The following is a 21,229-nucleotide window of genomic DNA, read 5'->3' on the forward strand; positions in this document are numbered from 1 at the left end:
ATTATTTATTTTTATTTATTACAAATAGACAATATAATCAAATTATAAATTAACTGATATTAATTAAACAATTTGAATTTGAGAGTGACCTGAAAATTATCTGTAAAGTAGAATTTAAAATAAGGATGCTTTTGATGATTCAAGTGTGACATGAATCCTTTCAAATTAGTAATATAATGGAAATAATATAAATACCCCACTTTTTTTGTTTATTTGTTTCTTTGAATGGCCTCCCCCTTGTGCTTTTAATTTGTCTAAGCTAGTTTTCTCAGCCTCAGAGAACATACTGTGCTCTTCTGTGTTGAGTAACCTAGTTTAAGGCTCTGGTCTAGTATTTCATCCCTCAAAGCAACTTGGAAAAAAACAAAGAATAGACTTTGTAAATCATTAATCAGCAATTTAATGAGAACATTCCAAGCTCACTTGCCTTGGTTCAAGTGTTTTGAGCTCAAAGGCGGTTCTTGTGGATAAGGTTTTTATGGTTTTTTATTAAGCAGTTCTGTTGAGGGAAATAAAAAAGAGAAGAACCATGCAAATTGCATGTTGATATACCTCTCCAGGACCGTAAGTGCCTTATAATCAGTCCAGAGACATTTCTGTACTGGTACCCAGATGTCATGAGAGTGTATGTGTGTCATTGTGCCTGCAAGCAAAGTAAAAAAGTAAAACTTTGGTTTCTTTTTGCTAATCCCATTTCTTGTTGTTATGCCTATCAGGACTTCTTACTAGCAGTAGCAGCCTTTTGTTGTATAGACTGGGGACTATATAGATATAGTCATCAATGTGGTTAGGTAATCTTATTTTGATAGCACATTCTTTGTTTTTTTTCCTGTATTTTCTCTTGGTTCTAGAATGCTGTGTGATGCTTCTGCCAACATAGTCATCATAAATCAGTAGGCCTTAAAAATACCATGTCAAATATTTAACTTACATTTTTTCATGACAGCACAGCTCATATTCATAGGTCAACAGTATTTCAGGAACAAGCACACGATCTGTATGTGTGGATGCTAACTCTGAAACAGAGAGCATGTGAAGCTGCAGGCCACATAGCTTTCTCAGTCTTGCCTGAGAAAGCGGCCTGGGAATTCATGAGGAGGATTTAAAACAATCCTCAGAGACAGAAAACAGCCTTGCAGGTGCTGTTTGTCTGTTCCTTGTTTTCTTGCAGGAGAAGGTCGAGGGGTAGTGAGCCCCACTGACCAATGATGGTGATGTAGTAGTTTACTAACCAATAAGAGTTTCTTTTCTGTACTTTCCACGTATCGGTCTATAAAAAAGACCTGAAGTAATAAACTAGGAGAAATTCTCCTGATCGACTCCTTAGAAAGTCTGTGTCGCTCTTTTCACCGTTCCCAATAGAGCGACATGTATGACTTTTGGCAAAAACACAAGCAAATTAAGGACAATCAAAGTACTTCATAGAGCAATCTGCATGCTTGGCCTCTGCCTCAAAACACCATGGAGCTGATGAGGCAGTATTGCTCAGAGTCTACTATTAGACGTACATATTAAACATTTGGAGTGAAACATGCTTTGTGTATAGGCTATTCTGTAAACAACTTGCAGTTTTCCTAGCAATCTAGCCTTACATGGTATGGGTTCCTGTAACAAAAGTTGAGGACTTTTATTGAGGGATTGACAGTAGCTTACTTTGTGGTAATTGAACATGGCTGTTTGAGACCTTATTTCTGACAAGACAAAATAGATACATGTATCCTGTGAGCTGATGGTCTTCTCTTCACCATTCTAGGCCAGTTATTTGAAGTGTGATAGCTTTATTTAAGAGTGTTGGAAATTCTTTAATAGCAGGTTTTCGTTTTTTGGAAATAACTTGTATTTCTAAAACTAAGTGCCTTAAGTAAAGCTTCATACTCAAGGATCTTACAAAGTTTCTGTCTGAATCAGATACGTCTTTTTTTTATCATGTTGTGTGGAACTTTGTTATTTGGTGGGTAGGGTCATCTACTGGTTCAGCTGGGATTGAGTTAATTTTTTTCACAGTAGCTAGCATGGGCCAGTGTTTTGGTTTGCTGTGGAAGGCAGTGTTAATAATGAAGAGATGCTTAGCTATTGCCGAGCAACAGCTGCACAGGGCCAAGACCTTTTCTGCCCCTCTCACCACCCCACCAGTGAGGAGGCTGGGGGTGCACAAGGGCTGGGAGGGGACACAGCCAACTGACCATAGACCATATAGCATCATGCTCAGCCTACAAAGTAGGGTGTAGATGAATGAAGGATGTACTTTTGCAGCTATGGCATTTGTCTGCCCAAGTAACTCCTACATATGATTAAGCTGTTTTTCCTGGAGATGGCTGAACACCTGGCTGCCCATGGGAAGCAGTGAATGAATTCCTTATTTTGATTTGCTTGCGTGCACAGCTTTTGCTTTCCATGATAAATTGTCTTTATTTCAAACCATGGATTTTCTCACTTTTGTTCTTCTGATTCTTCTGCTATGAGGGAGTAAGTGTGGCTGCAGGAGCTTAGTTACCAGCTGGGGCTAAACCTCAACAGTTGTGTTTTTTCCCTCTGGGTTTTGGAGCGTTTTTTGGTACCAATTGCTGCAGCAACATTCTATCTGAGAGCAAGTTTCTTCCAAAGCTTTATTGAGGTTTTTTTGTTGGTGCTGGTTTTGTGGGGATTGGATCTTTTGAGGTTTTTTCTTTAACTATATGCAAGATCCATCTGAGTTTTAGGGTTATCTATACTGTTGCACTTCTGCCAGGTTAGTAGTATTTCAATTACTGGTTTATTCTGTTCAGGTGGACAAACTTGTGATAGAACTGGAACAGAGCCGTAACCTTAACAACACAATTGTACACATTGACATGGATGCCTTCTATGCAGCTGTGGAAATGAGAGACAATCCAGAGCTGAAGGACAAACCTATAGCAGTGGGATCAATGAGTATGTTGGTAAGGCTGAATGTTAAACTAGTACAGAAATCAATTGCATGAATATTAAGCCTAATAAAATAATAGCATAAATATAATGACACTGTTTCATATGGAGTGTGGAAAACCCAAAAATAATAAAGGAAACAGCAGTTCTTAGACCTGACCATGTAAGCTGGGTTTTACAGTAAAAAGTGTATTAATGAAAATTTAAAGTATGTAAGCAGATTGAAAGGCATGAGGAGGGGGAGTGAAAATGCATATAAACTCTTAGCTTTGTCAGTCTTTTCTGTATGCAGATATGTGATTGAAACTTTATTATTTAATACTAAACTTAAAGAAAAGTTTGATTACTGAACACTAAACTTACTTAATCTCTCTTAAGTCCACGTCAAATTATCATGCTAGGAGATTTGGTGTGCGTGCAGCCATGCCTGGATTTATTGCTAAAAGGCTATGTCCCCATCTAACTATAGTACCACTAAACTTTGAAAAGTACACCAAAGTGAGTAAAGAGGTAAGTCTGAAAGTGGTCTCTAATCAAAAGTGAGTGTATGTGTTTTTAGATGTCAATAATATCAGTTCTAGATAGTATGAAAAGTGGTAATTTAAATATGAAATTCTTCAGTAATGCAGCTTTAAACATAAGTCCAACAAAATGTTTTTGGGCAAGGAGATGAAAAAGCATTGCACTTACCCAATCTGTCAGTTCTACTGAGGTTAGTAATGATGCTGACAGAAGTTTTGAAAATCTCTTGAGCTTTATTATTCTTAAAAGTTCAAAATCATGGAACATAATCTAATTACTAGGGAGTTGCAAGTACATAGGAAACATGGAGATGGTAATTTCATGCAATGCATAATCATACTTTTGAGTACTGACTACTGGGAAGAAAAACAGAAAGCATTACTGACTTGTAAATGCAGATTGATTTTTTTAAAAAGAAGGGACTTGATAAAGCAAAAGAAATAGGGAGAAATCATGTTTTGCTTTAATGAAAATAGTTTTATTTAGTTCCAGACAAATAGTTACAATACCTAAAAGCCTGTTTAAAAAAAATAGAAAAGAGGTCTTTTGTACATTCTAAATCAAACTAGTGTGTGACACAAGTCTCCTAACTTTAATAAAATTATATCAGACCTTCTTTATTTTTATGAAGCCTCAATCCCTTCACATATATAAAGTAAGATCTTAGATGATTTTTTTTCACTTCTAAAATAAAGGGAAAGAAAAAAAAAGAGAAAAGTATATATAATATGTCATGTTTCAGAATGGGTTTGAACATAAGGATCTTGGATTTCATGATGTGTATTTCACAATGTGTATCTTGGTTTTTGATAGGGTAAAGTATTAAAGTATTAGAGATTTGGCATGGTCTGGATTTTTAGTTATGTACACAATTTTTAGTTTAGTGTACACTGGTAATGATTTGGACTTGGAGGAGTTCTTTTCTTTTAATGCAAATTAAATGTTTAAAAAGTTTTTCTCCTGAGATTTGGATTGAAAATATTTAAATTGATTTTATTTTGTCTTTTAAAGTTGTGTAGTGAATCCTATCTTTATTTAGTTTCAGAAAGATGAATCACATGTGAACAAATATTGTAATACCTAAGAAATTGACTCAAACTAGTAGAAAAAGACATGAAACAGTCAGATTTTCCTCTAGGTTTTAAACACAGAGAGGAGAAAAGATAGAGCTTTTATTTTGACCATTTATTTTGTTTTCTTCTAGAAAATGGACTTGTTACTAAAGATTTCCCAATGGATTTTGCCTGTGGCATTAACCACTGCTCTAAAATATTTTCTACAGCTTCAGTTTAATATAATTTAAAACTTAGGATTTTGTTGTTGCTGGTGGTTTTTTTTAACTTCTGTGTATATGATAACTGGCACACTGAGCATAGAAAACTGCATCAGTTTATCTGCTTTGCTGAGTTTCCAGGTCCCCAGAGTTTCATTCAGATGATTACTGTAGTGTCAGTGAACCTAGTGGCTGTGAAGTCCTTATACACTTATCTTAGTGGCCACTGCTCAAAATCTGTTTAGTTCTCACTTATTATTAATATCTCACTACTTAGAGAAGCATTATTGTAATTTTACAATATCAAGAAATAATTTGTTCTGTCAGTATCTTTAATGTTTATTGATCATGTGGAAATTTCAGAGCACAGTTGTTGTCCTAATTTTGTGTCAAGATCTGCTCTTACAGCCAACAAGGCTTTAAACTTTCTCTGTGTTTATCAAGGTTAGAGAAGTACTGGCTGAATATGATCCCAATTTTATGCCTATGGGCCTAGATGAAGCCTACCTGAACATAACAGAGCACTTGGAGGAAAGGCTGAACTGGCCTGAAGATAGGAGACGGTTCTTCTTTAATACAGAAAGCACTACAGGAATAGGTAAGCAAATGACTCACTTTCTGTGAGGTCACCTGACACTGAGACAGAGTGCTTCTTTTAGGGGTCTTAGGCAGAGCCATGAAAGCACTAAATTTTAGTTCAAATTTAAGCTTTATTTTCCTTAGGGTAGTAATAATGAACTCTTAGGATTTCATTATTACAACAGTACAGAATTTAGCATCTGAAGGGCAGAGGACTTCTAGAAGCAGCATCAGTGAAGTGCAATCTGTAAGTAGCAAAATAAAGATTTGTAAGTAATCAAAGTAAGTAAGTAAGCAAAATAAAGATTTTATAATGCAATACAAACCTGGACTGGGTTGTTAGCACACAGTTTACTGTATCAATGCAACAATAATCTAGACTTGAAAATCATATAAAAGAATGAGTCACTCCCTTAATCCTCAGAGGAAGCAGATGAAGGCAGAGGTATCCCTGGCCATTGGGATGTCCCAGGTCTCACTGTCCAGTGACAGCTCTGGTCAGAGTTTCCTCCTCAGGACCCATCAAAGGTGGGATTTAGAGAGACTGCTCTGGGGCTGCAGGCAGGCAGTGCTGTGGGGCTGCAGGCAGGCAGTGCTGTGGGGCTGCAGGCAGTGCTGCAACAGTCATCCACAGCACTGGGCTGGCCTGGTGGGACATGCAGGTGGGCAAGGAGTGATGTGAACCCGGCACCAGAGAATGGCTGCTTGCCATGGCGTAAGACATGATGACCACGTTACCTGGGGTTGGGAGCAGGGGTTGCCAGTCATGTGCTTTTAAGTTTCAGATAAGCTGCACTCATTGAAAATGTAGATGCTTAAGTTTTTCCATAATTTGTCCTCCCATATATTCTCTACCTCCAGTTTAGTTAGTTTACTAACTAACTAGTTAACTTACTAGTTAACTTTCTTCTCTACTGGTCACCTGTAAATAAAGTGTACACTGGTAATGATTTGGACTTTGAGGACTTCTTTTTTTTTAATGCAAATTAAATGTTTAAAAAGTGGTGCTAGGTTTTCTAAACCAAATGGTGTGGTTTAGGTCTGCATTACTATTCACCTTGATAATTTTTGAAATAAGTAGCAGGAGCACTGCAGGATTTTAGTAATGTTCAAGATGTTTTACTGGATTTCACTTGGCTCTGGACGATGGAATTGGAACCACATCTGCAATTGTATATCCACCTGGAAATAATAGAAAGGAAGTAGTCATACAAATGGTTGAATGATGCACAAACTGGAATGTTTATACTATCTGTATTCAAAATTTCTAACAAGCATCAAGGGGATAATCAAGCATACACTACTACAGAAAAGCATTAATAAAATAGAAAGCAACAAACTGGCATAGTCTTTACAAAATCAATATTACTGATACGTAGTCACGTGCTTCTTCACATTTACCTGATTCCTTTGCTCCTCTGAAACACAAACAAGTGCTCAGAACATGAAACTGTAGTAGTAATCTTTGTAGAGTCAGGGCTCTGACAAGTCAAGAGTCAAGGGCTGCTGATACTACTTGTTCTACTGTGACTGCAATTGCAAATGAGAACTTCATCAGGCTGATCATTCTAGAACTAGATATTCCAGAGCCCTAATTTTATTCAGAGAATATTAAAAAAAGTTCCATGGAAGAGAGCCTCTGGCCTTCAGTCTGATATAAAACAAAAATAATGATAAAATCTTGATGGTTTTGCTACAATAACAAGCCATTAAACCATTTGCTTTTCTGGATGTTATGTCCAATCTACTAGCCAATTCCTTCAATCTCAGCCAAGCTCAAATCATATCAAAAACAAAGCAGTTACCTCTTTCCAGTCTTTAAAAAAACAATGCAGTCGCTTTCTCTAAATAAAAATAGAAAGAAATAAAACTGCTTATGAATGCTGAAGCCACTGAAGAAGGATATCAGTCTATATGGATGTATTAATTGTTTGTGTTTCTGTCTAACTTAAAGATAGTATGAATATGTCTACCAACTTTAACAAAGGTGAAGTCTCTTCTTCACCAGTACTGTTTGAAGACAGCGCATCTCCGATGGATGACAACCTTCAACAAACAGATCTATCAGAGGGAAACTCAGTTGTCTTTGGAACTTCTGCAGAGGAAGTTGTGAAGGAAATTCGCTTTAGGATTGAGCAGAAAACTCAACTGACTGCTAGTGCAGGTATTCAGACACATATGAATAATAATTAATCTTAGTTTTTCCATATTGTCTTGTACTTTCATCTCAGAGGGCATTAATTAAGAATTTAGCCTTGCCACAGCATTCTTCTGCTACAAAAAAATACACTGTCTTTGAAGATCTCCAGAGAATGTGACTTCCAATTTTTTCTAGAGATGTCATGACTATCCTAGCCACTACTGTTTGGGGTTTTTTTGGTTTTTTTTTTATTTACTCTTTTTTTTTTTTAATCATTGAAACAGTTACATCATCTTTTTGCTTCTTTCTACTTGAAATAAGAATAGGCAGTGAGGAAGAATGACCAGTGCACTTGAACTAATCTTAGCACAGATGGTTATTCTAGTGCATCATGTAAATTGTTTTTGTCAAACAGTGGGTCATAGTGAAGTCTGTGACTGATTTCTAAACTGCTTTTAGTTTGAATAGCAGATCTGTGCTGTTACATGTTTCTAACATGTTCCTTGCTTAAAGCAATATCAAAATTCATAAAAATGCTAGTCCTAGGGAAGTAAATATATACTGAAGTTAATGAACTCTTTTAATAGCTTTTTAATATTTACCAATCAAGTTCTATGTCTTGACTTCAGATAACTCACCTTTAACCCACCCAGCTATTTTGATTGACTAAAACCAGTGTAAATCTCTAACCACTTAATTTGGATGACACCCAAACTGCTTTTGAACCAGGTCAGTGAGGCATCAGGCAATGGTGAGCTTTATGAAGCAGCTGCAGAAGGTCAGGAAAGTGTGGAATGTAAGCAGAGGTGAAGAAACAGCTAGTAAGAAGAAGCAGGATGAAACCCCCACCCATGTATGTTTTCTCTTGAGTGATAACAAAATAACAGTTTCGTTTGCTGAAGTTCTGTTATCTTAAGGATAAGTTAGTGTGCAGAAAACAGGCATAGCTTTTATAACAGGCTTTTTTTTAAGCCCAAAGATTAAAAATAATTAGAAGGGTAACTGAAAAAATACAGATAATCAATAATAAATAGAGTTATTTCTACCTTCTTGAATAATACATTTTATCAGTGAGTAAATGAAAATTTAGACCTCTAGGGCTGTAGGATAAACTTATTCTTTCTTTTGCTAAACAAATTCCAGAGTTGCTTGGTAAAAACAGTCACTTTGATAGAAAAGAGTCATCCCCCCTAGTTCTTCTGATGTCTGTGAAATATATATAAATATATAAATTACTACATTCCAATGGTAGCACACAAAATAATAAAATTTGTTTAATTTTGTCAAAAAATGTCTTTTTGCTGAAATACAAGGAAGAAAGGTCTCCTTCTCACTAGTTCATTGAAACTACCAACATATGCATTTTCTTACCATAATCACCATAATAAAAATGTTGACTCATGTAACTGATGTTATTTTTTAGAACTTAGTATTTAACCCCCCTTGACTTATTAGTGCTTGTTGTGTTACCCTGACCATCTTAAAATAGGAAATACACTTTATTTAAGTTATAATTTATCTATTACATGTATTTATGTTATTTCATGAAGATCACAAAGTCTCTTTGCAGAATTGTATCAAGTCTTGTTATCAGTAATAATAATTATTTTTCTTATTTTAGCCTTTGACAAGTGTATAGGCTACTCTTTGGCCTTTAAATATTGGATAGTTGAAATTAAACTTTGTCTTATGTTTTTTAAAATTACCATGTTTTTTGTCTGTTTTTAAGGAATAGCACCAAATACAATGTTAGCAAAAATGTGCAGTGATCGTAATAAACCAAATGGCCAATACAGGATTTCTCCTGAGAGACTAGCAGTGCTAGACTTCCTGAAAGATTTGCCCATTAGAAAGGTAAGAGGCACAATGACATTTACTATTTTGTCATGCAATGTTGCTGTATTCTAGAAGCAAGATTTCTACTGAAAAAATAGAGTTTTCTAGGTAATCTTCCATGTTGTGTTTGATTTAAATTGTTCCTGGTAATATATCTACAAATGGAAATCTTCCAGTATAACATTACATGCTCTTTTTTAGGTGCCAGGTATTGGAAAAGTAACAGAGAAAATGTTGAAGGCCCTTGGAATTGTGACTTGCTCAGAACTTTACCAGCAGAGGGCGCTGCTTTCCCTTCTTTTTTCAGAAGTATCTTGGCGTAATTTCTTAGATATTTCCCTTGGTTTGGGCTCAACACATTTGGAAAAGTAAGCCATGGGAGTTTTTTCCTTCTGTGTTAACATTTTCTGAATGTTTCCTTGTGTATATTACATACTGAACATATTATTTAATTGGCAAATATTATGGAAATATTCTTGTTTAATACATTTTAAAAAATGTGTGATGCCTGTTATTTTTATACTTATGTCTAAGATGCAGTAGCCAAACATGAAAAAACAAAGATTTATACAGCCATGTCTAAATATGAAATCCAAAAAGTCTTGTTAGGGAAGTTGTACTTGAGTGTATGTCAAGAAATCAAGGCAGGATAATATTATAATTATCGAAATAGCTGAACATAACTGAAATGTCCTAAGCAGATTTGTAGACTCCCTTTTCTTCAAAAACAATGCACATTCATTGGTGTTTATGATTATTGGACTATAATGAAAATCACAAAGGTATTTGATCTCTGTTGGTAAATTGTCAGTTTCTGTGTCTTTTATGAGGATTATGTACTTGTACTATCAAGTGATAGCGACTTGTGACTTTGGAGTAGAACTGAAGATTATTATATCCTTCTTAGTATATGTTCTTTTAAGATTCACTGTACTTTAATGGCTTTTAGCCTCCTTTTTAGGATGGGTGAAGTCAGTCTTAGTAGTGCACTTATCTTTTCAACAATATTTGTCATTTCTAAGCCTGTCCTGGAAACAAACATGTTCTTTAAAATAACCTGAAACATAGTGTTTTACCGTTTATGTAACTAAGAGCCTTAATAGTATTGATTCCTTTTTAAAAAATATTCCTTTCCAAATTACTCAAATTCTATTTTAAAATAGCGTGACAATGATTCGATTTTATTATAAGTTCCAGAATGTCTTATGCACCTCTGAAAGACCTATTCTATATTATGTATGTCTGCAACTTCTCTGACAGTAATCTTCCCTTTTTTTCCATTTGACTACTAAATAATATATGTAGTTAGCAGTTTGAAGCCCAGTAATGTGCTAGCACAAATTTTTGTGTTGTGTTTTTTTCTATTCAGAGTACAAAAAATATTTTAAAAAATATGTGATAGGACTGACTTGGTGAAGGTGACATGACAAAAGATAAAACACAGTTTTCAAATTTTTTTTTCTGTTAATATATGAACAGACCTTGGATAGTCTTTTTCTAAGTGATGTGCTCTTTCTTCTTTTTCACCCTAGTTAGGTGTTTTAATGGTTGTAATGTCTAAGAATTTTACCTTTTTTTTTCACCACCAATTTGGTTTCAGTGATTTTAGTGCTGAGAAAGTGTCTTGGTTTGAAAAGGCAGGTATCTGTTAAGGAAGGCAGAAACCTCCCTTGAAATGGAAAAATGTAAACCATGGCCCCCCTTCTTTCTGAATTATTATAATCTTGAAATCGGGGGTTCTCAGGAAAAGGTAGGGGAATACAAGTAACAGTTATTTACTTAGAAAATTAAAATAAAAATGCAGTAGTACAAAAAAAATAAAAACAACAATTAAAAAAAACAAAACAAAAACCAAAAAAAAACAACAACCCACTGTCAGAATATAACCTGACACCCTGTTGGCCAGGGTGTTGGTAGCAGTCCAATTAAATGCTGGCTGCAGTCCTGGAGTGACAGATGTGGTTCTGTTGAAGTAATGACCTCGTAGAATGACATCATTTTCCTCTGAAGGTCCGGTGGTGTAGTTGCAGATGCTGGTATCTCACCCTGGGAATTCAGTGGAGAAAGGCTGCTGTGGTGTTCCCAGTCTCCAAAGATAACCAGGTTTAGATGTTTGACTCCTCTGTCAGGGTGGAGGATCTTCCAGTGGGATGATGTAATTTTATCAGTCATGTAATGAGACTCAATGGCCCATTAGCAGAAGATATCTCCCTGGAGGGAGGATGGGTGGTGGAAGAGATAAAGAACACTGCCCTACCTGGTCTCAACAGATAGTAATAAAATACATAGTTTTTTGGTTACATCTTGCATTGCAACCCAAGACAGAAGGCAAGCATTTAATATGTAAACACCTGGGTCTTCAGTAGATAGTTCATCTTATTGTGTCTGACTATCTTCTTTTAAGAAAATTTGACAATACCAAGTCTGTTATTTCCAATACTTAAAAACAGAAGAATGACCTGAAATTAAATTGCTCTGAGGGATCTCTTTATGCAAAAAAGTTGTTAAAGTATACTCAAATAACACTGGAAAAAAAAGAAAGCAACAAACAAAAAAAGCACATCACCTTTAAGCTGAACAGTCATTTAGACTGAAAGCAACTATTTCTTTAGATCCTCAGATAAAGAAAATATTCAAATATACATGTATATACAGGATTCTAATAGCCGTGCTTCACAGTTATCACTGAGACGGCATAGGATTTGTAGTTTGTTTTCTTTTTAAATCAGGCTGCCTCTGATATAAGAGGTGTGTGTTTGAGGGAATATTTTGTTTGGTTGGTTTTTTAAACTTGTTTTCCTTTTTTTAAAAACCATCTATGACTGATCCATGTCTTCACTTAATCTACAGGGTTTTTTTTTAATTCTTCTTGCACTTGGTTAAACTTTGTAAAATATTTGTAGAAGTTAACATCCAGATTTTACATAAAAGACTGCTGTTAGTTATTTGAGCATGATCGGTTGACTCTGAGTTTATTGGAAAAACAACATTTCTACATCAAGAAAGTATGATTTTTTTTTTTCTCTTTAAAGGGATGGAGAAAGAAAAAGTATGAGCACTGAGAGGTATGCTTTTTTATTATTGAAAAAAATACTGTAATAATTGGAAGCATTAAATACCAAGCGATGTGTACTGATTATATTAGTCATATAATTTCATTGTGTATTTATTTAAAAACCCACATGTACAACAAGCTCACTAAATCAGATTTAACCTTGCACTACTTTTTGTCCTTGGCTCCAGAACTCCATGGAGGTACTTTTGTCAGTTTGTTTGTTCTCTTATCATCCAATTCTGCTAGGGCCTTTAATGCATCAAAGTGATCTTTAAGCCATAAGATAAGGTGGAGATATATAAGGGCTTGAATTTTTTTCATCTGTTTGAGCTTAATGTCAATAGTAGCCTGCAGTCACATGTATTTCCTAACTAAAATTTTTACCAGTGTGATGTTCCTTAACAAGGTATTTAATTTTTTAAAAAATAGTTCTGCCGGGAGAATCTGTCAAGCATTGTAATACTTATCCCTGTCATCATGTGTTTTCTTAGAAAAGTTGTTAAGAAAAGATGCTTACTCCTGTAATTTTGTGACTTAATAGTTGTGGGCAGTTTAAATAAGCCTGATATGATTTTGGTTCTATCACAGCTGAAAAATTTATGGCTTTATTATTGTGCTGCCTTGCAATCAGACAGATATTCTGGACATTTTTATAGTACCTTTCTGTGCTGGTTTTTTTCTGTCTTTTTTTTCCTCAAAGGGAACAGTTTTAGACAAGAAATATCCACAGGCTTCTGACATCATGAAACTAGTTTATATGGGGGAAGAGACAACCCTGAAATAGCATTATCTCTATCTTGTCCCTTCCAAGCCTTGGACTTTTAGAACCTCTCAATCACTGTAGTGTTGTCTGAAAGGCATGAGTTGCTCCTTGAGTAGTGGTGTGGGACCCACAATGACGTACTCTTCTGATTAGTTTGGTAGCATGAAAACATTCTTAGGGGAATGTGAATTATAATAGATGTCTTTTCAGTACAATCAGGTAAACCTGACTATAGCTTAGAGGTGCAAAATCCATTGTAATTTTATTGACCTTACATTTATAAATATAAAGGTTTACATGAAACAATGTATCTGTGAAACCTTTGCAAAGCATGTGCTGTAAGTTTTGCTTTCCATTTCTCCTAAAACCTTGACTAACTGAAGGTTGCTTTTCCTGTGATGTTATTACTGAAAAACAAATGTACAACAAAAAGATATCACTGTAATTTCTTTCCTAAGAAGCTCTAGCAAAGGAAGTTGGCAACATTTTTGGCAGTGAGATAGCTTTTCCTCCTCTGAGGCTAGACATAATTATCCTAGTTGGCATCTTTTTCTTAGCATCTGCATTATTTATTTCTCATACTTGGCTCTGATCTTGACTTCCAGCTCCTGGCTTTCTGCTGATATTATACAGTATGTACAAAGGAGATTAAATACAAATAACTTGGCTGGCTCTATGAATTCACTTACTGTTAGTATTCTGTCTTGCAAATACTTAAGTATTAATGACATTAAATCTGAATCATTTTCAAATAGTGCATGAAAAATTGAAAGCCAAATTACTTCATTATTTGAAGTGCCTTTAAAACATTCTGCAAACAAAATATTCCTATTAGTAATCATTGTTTCTTGAAGTAAGATTTTGAAACTTTATAACATTCTTCTGATTATATTATTGTTTAATTGTGTAAAAACTTTTAGATTGCAGATACTGAATATACTGTAGGATTCATACTGAAAAAGATCATATTTTTGTCTTAGAACATTCAGTGAAATAAACACAGCAGAAGACCAGTACAGTTTGTGTCGAGAGCTCTGCAGAGACCTTGCTCAAGACTTACAGAAAGAAGGACTTAAGGTATTTGTGTTATTCAGGTTGCTTGCAAAAAGACGCTTTGCACTCCAACAATTCTATGCGGCTTTAGTATAGATGCTTTCAGCACCATCAGACCATGCAATCTATCTTCAGAAGTCTACATTCTTTAATTTGTAGGTGTTTAGAATGACTAAGGTAGCACTACTGTTGTGTGGGTGGCTTTCTAGCAATACATGTGGGATAAAAATGAAATCAAGTTTTGAAACATGAAAAATTGAGTTGTTTGGCACGTAAACATTTTATGCTGAAAGCAATGTTTGTAAGGGAATAATAGAGCTGGTAGTCTATAAGCCATGCTTTGGTCAATTGTGTCATACTAATGTATTTAAAGCACTGTTTCTTTCCTGTATACATACAGGATCCAGTCAATAGCCAATTTCGTAGTTTAAGAACTTGACGTGTGCTAAACTTGCTGACAAGTTATTCACGCCGTTCAATGATATCAATAGTAGAAACAGTCCCTTTAGTCCTTCTCCCCAGATGCCTATTCATTACTTTGAAAGAACAGTTCATATTTTCTTTGAAGGTCTTATGGTAAAGCAAGGCATAGCATTTAAGATCTATAAGAATTGTTTTTAATCTTCTTCAGCTTAAAAGATTGTCTCAAGAGATGACAGGTTGAAAGGGAGATGATCAGTTAAGGAGGACAAACAGATAAATTACAAAAGCACCAGAACAAGGAGAGTGCTAGTTATTTACATTTGTATGGACATGATAAATCACACAAATGGTTTGGGAGATGCTGCCAGGGAAATATCTGTGCCAAACACAAATATTGTGTGTGGCTATGAAAGCACTATGCAGGAGGAAGTAAGCTTTATGTGTGAATCTAATGGGATATCACTTTTGTGTTCTTAATAGTTAGGATACCTGGCAGTGAAAATTTCCAGATGAGGAAATAATTTTTTTAGGTAGGATAGAAGTTGTGCCCATAGCCAAAACATGAACTCAATTAAACATGCACTGGTGGCAGATGGCTGGCTGAGAACCACAGTCAAATGACCCAATTCAGAAAATTGAACTCTGGCAGAATTTTAGAAGCAAGTACAGAATCTTGCAGACAAACTATTGGGAGTGCCCCTTGCCGTTCACAGATAAGTGCAGTCTTGGCTATAGCTTAAGAGCCCTTATATAGATGCTAGCTAATAATTGTTTCTGTGCCATATATGACATACATTTTTAACTTTCTTTTAATTGTGTTTTTTTTCCTAGGGTAGAACTGTTACATTGAAGCTTAAGAATGTGAACTTCGAAGTTAAAACAAGAGCTTCAACTGTTCTGTCTTCTGTTTCTACAGAGGAGGAAATATTTACTGTTGCTAAAGATTTGTTAGGAACAGAAATTGATAGTGTTGCTCCTCACCCTCTACGGATAAGACTTATGGGTAAGATATTTCAAACTCATTCTTCCTTTCCAGAGTTAGGATATCTTACACTGTTTTGAAATAATACACCCTACTTTAAAGTAAAAGTGGTATAAATGCATTTATCCTTTTTCTATGACCCTGGTAGTTTTTGCAAAGTGCAACAGATCTGTGCTGAATGAGTAACTTAGGAAGTTTCACTAATGAGTGCTGAATGGTGACTTAGGAAATTTTACTATTTGAGGTTGTACTTTTTTTATGCAACAACAATCACATCATCATGACAGTAGAATCTTGACTCACAGCAGCGCTTAATTCTGCTGCTTAAAAAGAACTTTTAAATCTGCTTTGCACCACAACAACAGAAGTGCTTACAGATCTGAAAGCAGTGTTCTGCAGGAGATGCAAACATTTCTGACACAGTAAACTCTGTGTTTTGACCCCAAGATGTGTGTTTCAGGTGCTTATGCATTCTGCTTGAAACATTTAGTGATATATAAAATTTACTTATCTAAGATATTAGAAAGTGCTGAAGAAAAATATATTTTGATGGGTAAAGTTCATGCAAAACGTTCAGACTGAATACTGTGTAACTATATTTATAGCTTTGTGTTATAATGCAATCAGTTAAACAACATATTAAAATTGATGTGGTTGGACTAGTGCTTGGGTCTGATAAAATTGTATTGACATTTTGATGCATTTGGAGGTAGTCCAGCATCTTTTTAGAAATAAATTGTGACTCTATTGAGTGAATATGTACCTCAAAAGGTGTTAATTAGGAGTTAGTATCAAGCTTTCATAAAATCATTATTGTAAGTTTGTTTTTCATCATTAGGTGTAAGAGTATCAGGATTTCTAACTGAAGAAGAAAAGAAATACCAACAAAAAAGCATTACAAGTTTCTTAAAATCAGGAAAAGAAATTGGTTTCCTTAGGCTTCAACCAGAGAAGTCCAACCAAGACTATTTCACAAAAAATTCAGAAGCCCCATTTAGAGGGAGTTTTTTTGATCAAAAGCGAGCAGCAAGAAAACTAAACAGTGAGAATATTTCTCCAAATGAAAGCAGAGGTAAGCAGCTCTTTCATGATGATAAATCATCGGCAAATTTAGTGGAAGAAACAAAGGAAGTCACAAATTTACAGAATTCTAATGTTTGTAAGATCTTTACCTGTCCTGTTTGCTTTGAGACGCAAAGCAGCAAAAATTTGGAAGAACTTAATAAACACATTGATGAGTGCCTCAATGGGATGTGTGTTGAAGATGCTGTGGAAATATTCAAGAATGACAGTTCAAGAGAAAATATCCCTAACTTTGTTCCACAATTTAAAAATGAGTATGTTGATAAATGTCAAAAAAATAAAACGGATCAATTATCAGGAACAGACCAATCTGCAGTTGTATCTGACAGCTCTGCTAATGGTGGCACAGAAAAATTTGGTCAGGTAATACCTGATAAATCTCCTGGAAAACAACAGCCTAGCAGTCTCAGTGACATTGCTAGAAATATGTGTATGAAACAATGTCTCTTCCCCAAAAGAGTATCACAAGACCATTTTGACAAGACCAAACATGCAGAAGGAACTAGTTCATCCTGTTTCTTTGAAGCCAAAGAAGACAGTGTTCTTGTTTGCCCAGTTTGTAATTCAGAGCAGAAAACCACCGATCTTGTGTCATTTAACAGACATGTGGATGTCTGCTTAAATAAAGGCCTTATCCAGGAGCTGACAGAAAAAGACGATTTTCCTACTAAGACTTACAATATGGAAAACTCAAACAGAGTTTTCTCTGGTAAGTACATAGTTGGTTATTCAAATTGTCTGCTTTTGCAAATAGGATACTTTGGCAATGGTATACTTTAAACTTTTTGGGACTTTGAAGTTTTTTTCTCAACAAGCTGATTTAAGTAAGGCCTATACAGGAGTGAACATCTTTATTTAAAAAATATCAAATTGATTTTCATGACAAACTAGATTTATGAATGTGATGTTAGTTTGTCAGTGCCCTCTCATTTGCCACAATGGTGACATAGGATATACTGTTCATTTCTGGAAACTGTATGTTAGTTACACCCAGCCATATTCAGAAGGGTGTTTGTAAAACCAGTGAGATTGAAGTAAGGATCAATGAAAGCATCTTCAACCTGGATTGTTTCAGATTAAGTTAACAGAAAGGCTCCATTATGTCATGTGCTGGCAAAAATAGGGAGACGAGAACTAAAGCTTAAAGGAAGAAACTTCCAAGTCTGTTTTTTATAGCTAATAAAATATATCACATAACTGCACCTGTAACATGCCACAGCAGTATCATTCATGTTTTCTGAAGTAGTTACTCTTTTTGACAAAGAGTTTATATTCAGCCACATTAGAGTGCATGTGCAGGTAGTTAAGTTATCTGCCTAAAGTAGTCCCTAATCTATTTTGGGAAACTTATAAAAGGAAATTAAAATGCTAGTGTGTTAGATGTTTCAGAATACGATTAAGACTTACAGTAAGAATATTTTACAAGAAAATTTTCAAAGTGATATTGCTATTACATGTGCAAGCAGGCTTTAATTTAAATTGAAGACTTACTTTAGGTGAAGTTTCCTTTTTGCCCCCTGCAGGATAAAAAAATTAAAAACATAATTTTCAACTACCATGTTGAAAATCAACATTATGCTGAAATATTTCTGAAAACTGTTACAAGGTTCAAAGTAATCCCTTATAATTCAATAACCTAACAACTTTTTGGTTTTCTCTTTTACAAGCAGTAATATAAACTACAGTACTCAAGCTGCAGGTAATAAAATATTATCTACTTCTTGAGACAGATAAAATTTTAAAAAAGTTCTTCCATGTATATAATTTCTGGAGCATTCTTTCTTTATTGAAGTAATTATTTTTTGTTGCTTTCAATTACTTTTAAGGAGGTTTAAGCAGAGGACAGCAATGCACAAATCCATCACAAGGAACAAAAAGGTGAGTGTTTTCTGGAAGTTTGAGTATACAACTTGTTTTAAAATAATGAAGTTTAGAAAAATTTCAGTGTTGTAAAACTGGTGTTGGTATGCATTATATATTTTAACCTCTTACTGTTTTGGTTTCTTCCCCTTTGTTTAACCTTAGGTCTGGACTAACAGCTTCAGAGTCGGTATCAAAAAAGGCCAAGTCAAGCAATTCCAAACATACAATCAAAATGTTTTTTAAGTAACTGTCTAGCAACATGTTCTATATGAAGCGTTTCATAGAGTTTTATGACTGCAAGTTAATTTAGCATTGGCAGTAGGCTAAATTCAGGTGCCTGTAATTTTGGAACCATTACATATCTGTATAACAAGAACATGATGTCTGAGATAGAAGAAGAGGTAAAATGAAGGGGATTTTTCTTTTCTCTTCTTTGGTGAATAATACTTATTTTTCTACTTGTTACCAAGAATCAGAATTTGCTAGCACTTTGATTTAGCTCCCTAGAACACAGGAATTATTAGCTAGGGTGCCCCATTGTACTTGCTGAAGGCCTTATTCCCACACCTGAACTTCTATCTTCTCTGTTGATTTTATTGTAAAAATAAAATTGTGAGATTAACTGTATGATAACAAAGAAGATTTGAGTTGCTTGACTTCACAAACAAATGTCTGTCTTTGTAGTGAACACAAAAATGTATTAGTCTTGCAGTTACACAGAATAAGAACAAGAACTTAGAGGACTATCAAGCTTTCATTGCTGTTACTGAAAATTACTTCAGTAAGAGTTGATTGACAGATCGGAAGGACTCATTGTGGTGAGATACACAACAGCTCACTTAAAAAATGTTAAAAAATCTGTTGATTGAAAGGAGGATTCCTCCAGGATATTCAGACAAATGCTGTTTGACCTTTGGCCTTTCCAAAGAGATTCTTTACACTTTGAAATTGTTACCAGTGAGTAGCACTAAATTTATGCTAAATAAAAGGTTCCATGGTGCAATAATAATCAATTATGTGCAAATACAAGATAGTGAACTGTCTTATTGTTTAGCTGTCTTTCTCTTTTAAAATTATTTTGTTTTTCTGAATAAAGTGTATTCTATCAGTACATAGGTAGAAAGAGGAAGTTAAGCGCAAATATTTAAAATGGTCTGTTTAGATTTTTTCTGTTCACACTAAATTGTTTAAATACATTTTATTATAATTAAATATTTATCAGACAAATAATTTATTATAATAACATATTCCTTAGAAGTTATACAAACAGTGCCAAGCCCTGTATGGAATATAAATTGCTTTTTAAATGCAAAGTCTTTTAAAGAAGAGTCTGCTGTAAAAACATGGATTTTGTTGTTCAACTGTATTGGGATTTGCTTGCTTTTTAAGCCAACATGATATGTCTTAGATTCTCCAGCACAGTTCAGAATATGTTTTCCTGTTCCCAGAATTGCTGGAATGATTATACCATCTCTACCTGCTTAACTGTTTGTTTGTCAGATGGCACCATACCAACAGTTCTGTCATTTGAATTCATGTTAATGCTCCGTTATCTGCTTTGAACCAAATCATCTGGATTATTTCAGATGGTAAATTGATTCAGTCAACTTTTTCTAAACCTGGTCAGTGAGCACTCAGCATAAGCTGTTCTGTTGACTAACATGGGAACTTTTGGTAGGAAAGACATAAGAGCAACTGAAGGAACATAAGGCTGCCATTGCTGTTTAGAAAGTGAACACCTATCCCGTTTTTTTTCTGTTTGTATTTCTGATTCAATAAAGCACAGAATCTAAGTATTACCTTGTGATTGTGTGTAAATCTTTAAAACGTCTATTTTTACATAAGCATTACACAGCAAAAAGTAGGCTCCTGTTAAGTGCTTGAAAATAGTAAGTTAGTTGGCTTATCATCAAAAGTTTCCTTGCCATCTGTTTAAAGAGGAAGTGTCATAGAGTTATTCAGCATTAAAGTGAAAATAAACTCATAGTGTGATTGTAAATTATTTATTATGATTCCATAGTGGGTTGACCTTGGCTGGATGCCAGGCAGCCACCAAAGATGCTCTCCCACTCACCTCTGTAGCTGGACAGGGGAGAGAAAATATAATGAAGGGTTCATGGGTTGAGGTAAGGACTGGGAGAGATCACTCATGAAATAACATCATGGGCTAAGCAGGCTCTAATTAGAGATATTAATTGAATTTTTCACTAAAAAAAATGAGAGCAGGATAAGAAGTAAAATAAGACCTTAAAAACACCTCTCCTGCATCCCTCCCTCCTTCTCACCTCTATGTCCTCCCCCACTGGCACAAAGAGACAGGGAATGGGGGTTATGATCAGTTCCTCACACGTTATTCCTGCTCACTTTCTTTCCCCTGCTGCAACATGCGGGGTCCCTCCCATGGGAGACAGTTCTCCATGAACTTCTCCAACATGAGTCCATCCCATGGGCAACAGCTCTCTGTGAACTGCTGCAGTGTGGCTCACTCTTCCATGGGGTGCAGTCCTCTGAGGACAGGCAGCTCCACTGTGGGTCCCCCACGGTGTCACAAGTCCTACCAGAAAACCTGCTCCAGTGTGGGCTCCACTCTCCGTGGGTCTGCGTGTCCCTGCTCCAGTGTGAACTTCCCAAGAGGTCACAGCCCCTTCAAAGACATCCACCTGCTCCAGGTGGGTCTCCTCCATGGGCTGCAGGGGGATCCCTGCACTCCCACTGATCTCCGTGGGCTGCAGGGGCACCGCTGTCTCACCGTG

At 35.4% G+C, this 21,229-nt stretch overlaps 1 protein-coding gene across 5 annotated transcripts in view; it reads left to right on the forward strand.

The window, feature by feature from the left end:
• Nucleotides 1-20,272, forward strand: part of POLK (DNA polymerase kappa) — a 38,470-nt gene extending 18,198 nt beyond the window's left edge. For 2 of the 5 annotated variants that reach the window (XM_014252378.2, XM_088054218.1), the window contains 12 exons: nt 2,766-2,918; nt 3,283-3,414; nt 5,144-5,297; nt 7,233-7,442; nt 9,148-9,272; nt 9,456-9,622; nt 12,287-12,319; nt 14,053-14,149; nt 15,380-15,551; nt 16,369-17,322; nt 18,440-18,491; nt 18,639-20,272. In XM_014252378.2, the coding sequence (XP_014107853.1) occupies nt 2,766-2,918; nt 3,283-3,414; nt 5,144-5,297; nt 7,233-7,442; nt 9,148-9,272; nt 9,456-9,622; nt 12,287-12,319; nt 14,053-14,149; nt 15,380-15,551; nt 16,369-17,322; nt 18,440-18,491; nt 18,639-18,723 (2,334 nt within the window). In that variant the 3' untranslated portion in view covers nt 18,724-20,272. Of the gene's footprint in view, nt 1-2,765; nt 2,919-3,282; nt 3,415-5,143; nt 5,298-7,232; nt 7,443-9,147; nt 9,273-9,455; nt 9,623-12,286; nt 12,320-14,052; nt 14,150-15,379; nt 15,552-16,368; nt 17,323-18,283; nt 18,412-18,439; nt 18,492-18,638 lie in introns of those variants that run through there. The other 3 variants (XM_014252379.2, XM_014252381.2, XM_014252380.2) reach the window with 3 other exon arrangements.
• Nucleotides 20,273-21,229: the final 957 nt, after the last annotated feature.

The sequence above is a fragment of the Pseudopodoces humilis genome, chromosome 4, assembly GCF_049639895.1.
Source record: "Pseudopodoces humilis isolate 2021_Gansu_Grassland_sample_001 chromosome 4, ASM4963989v1, whole genome shotgun sequence".
NCBI lineage: Eukaryota > Metazoa > Chordata > Aves > Passeriformes > Paridae > Pseudopodoces > Pseudopodoces humilis.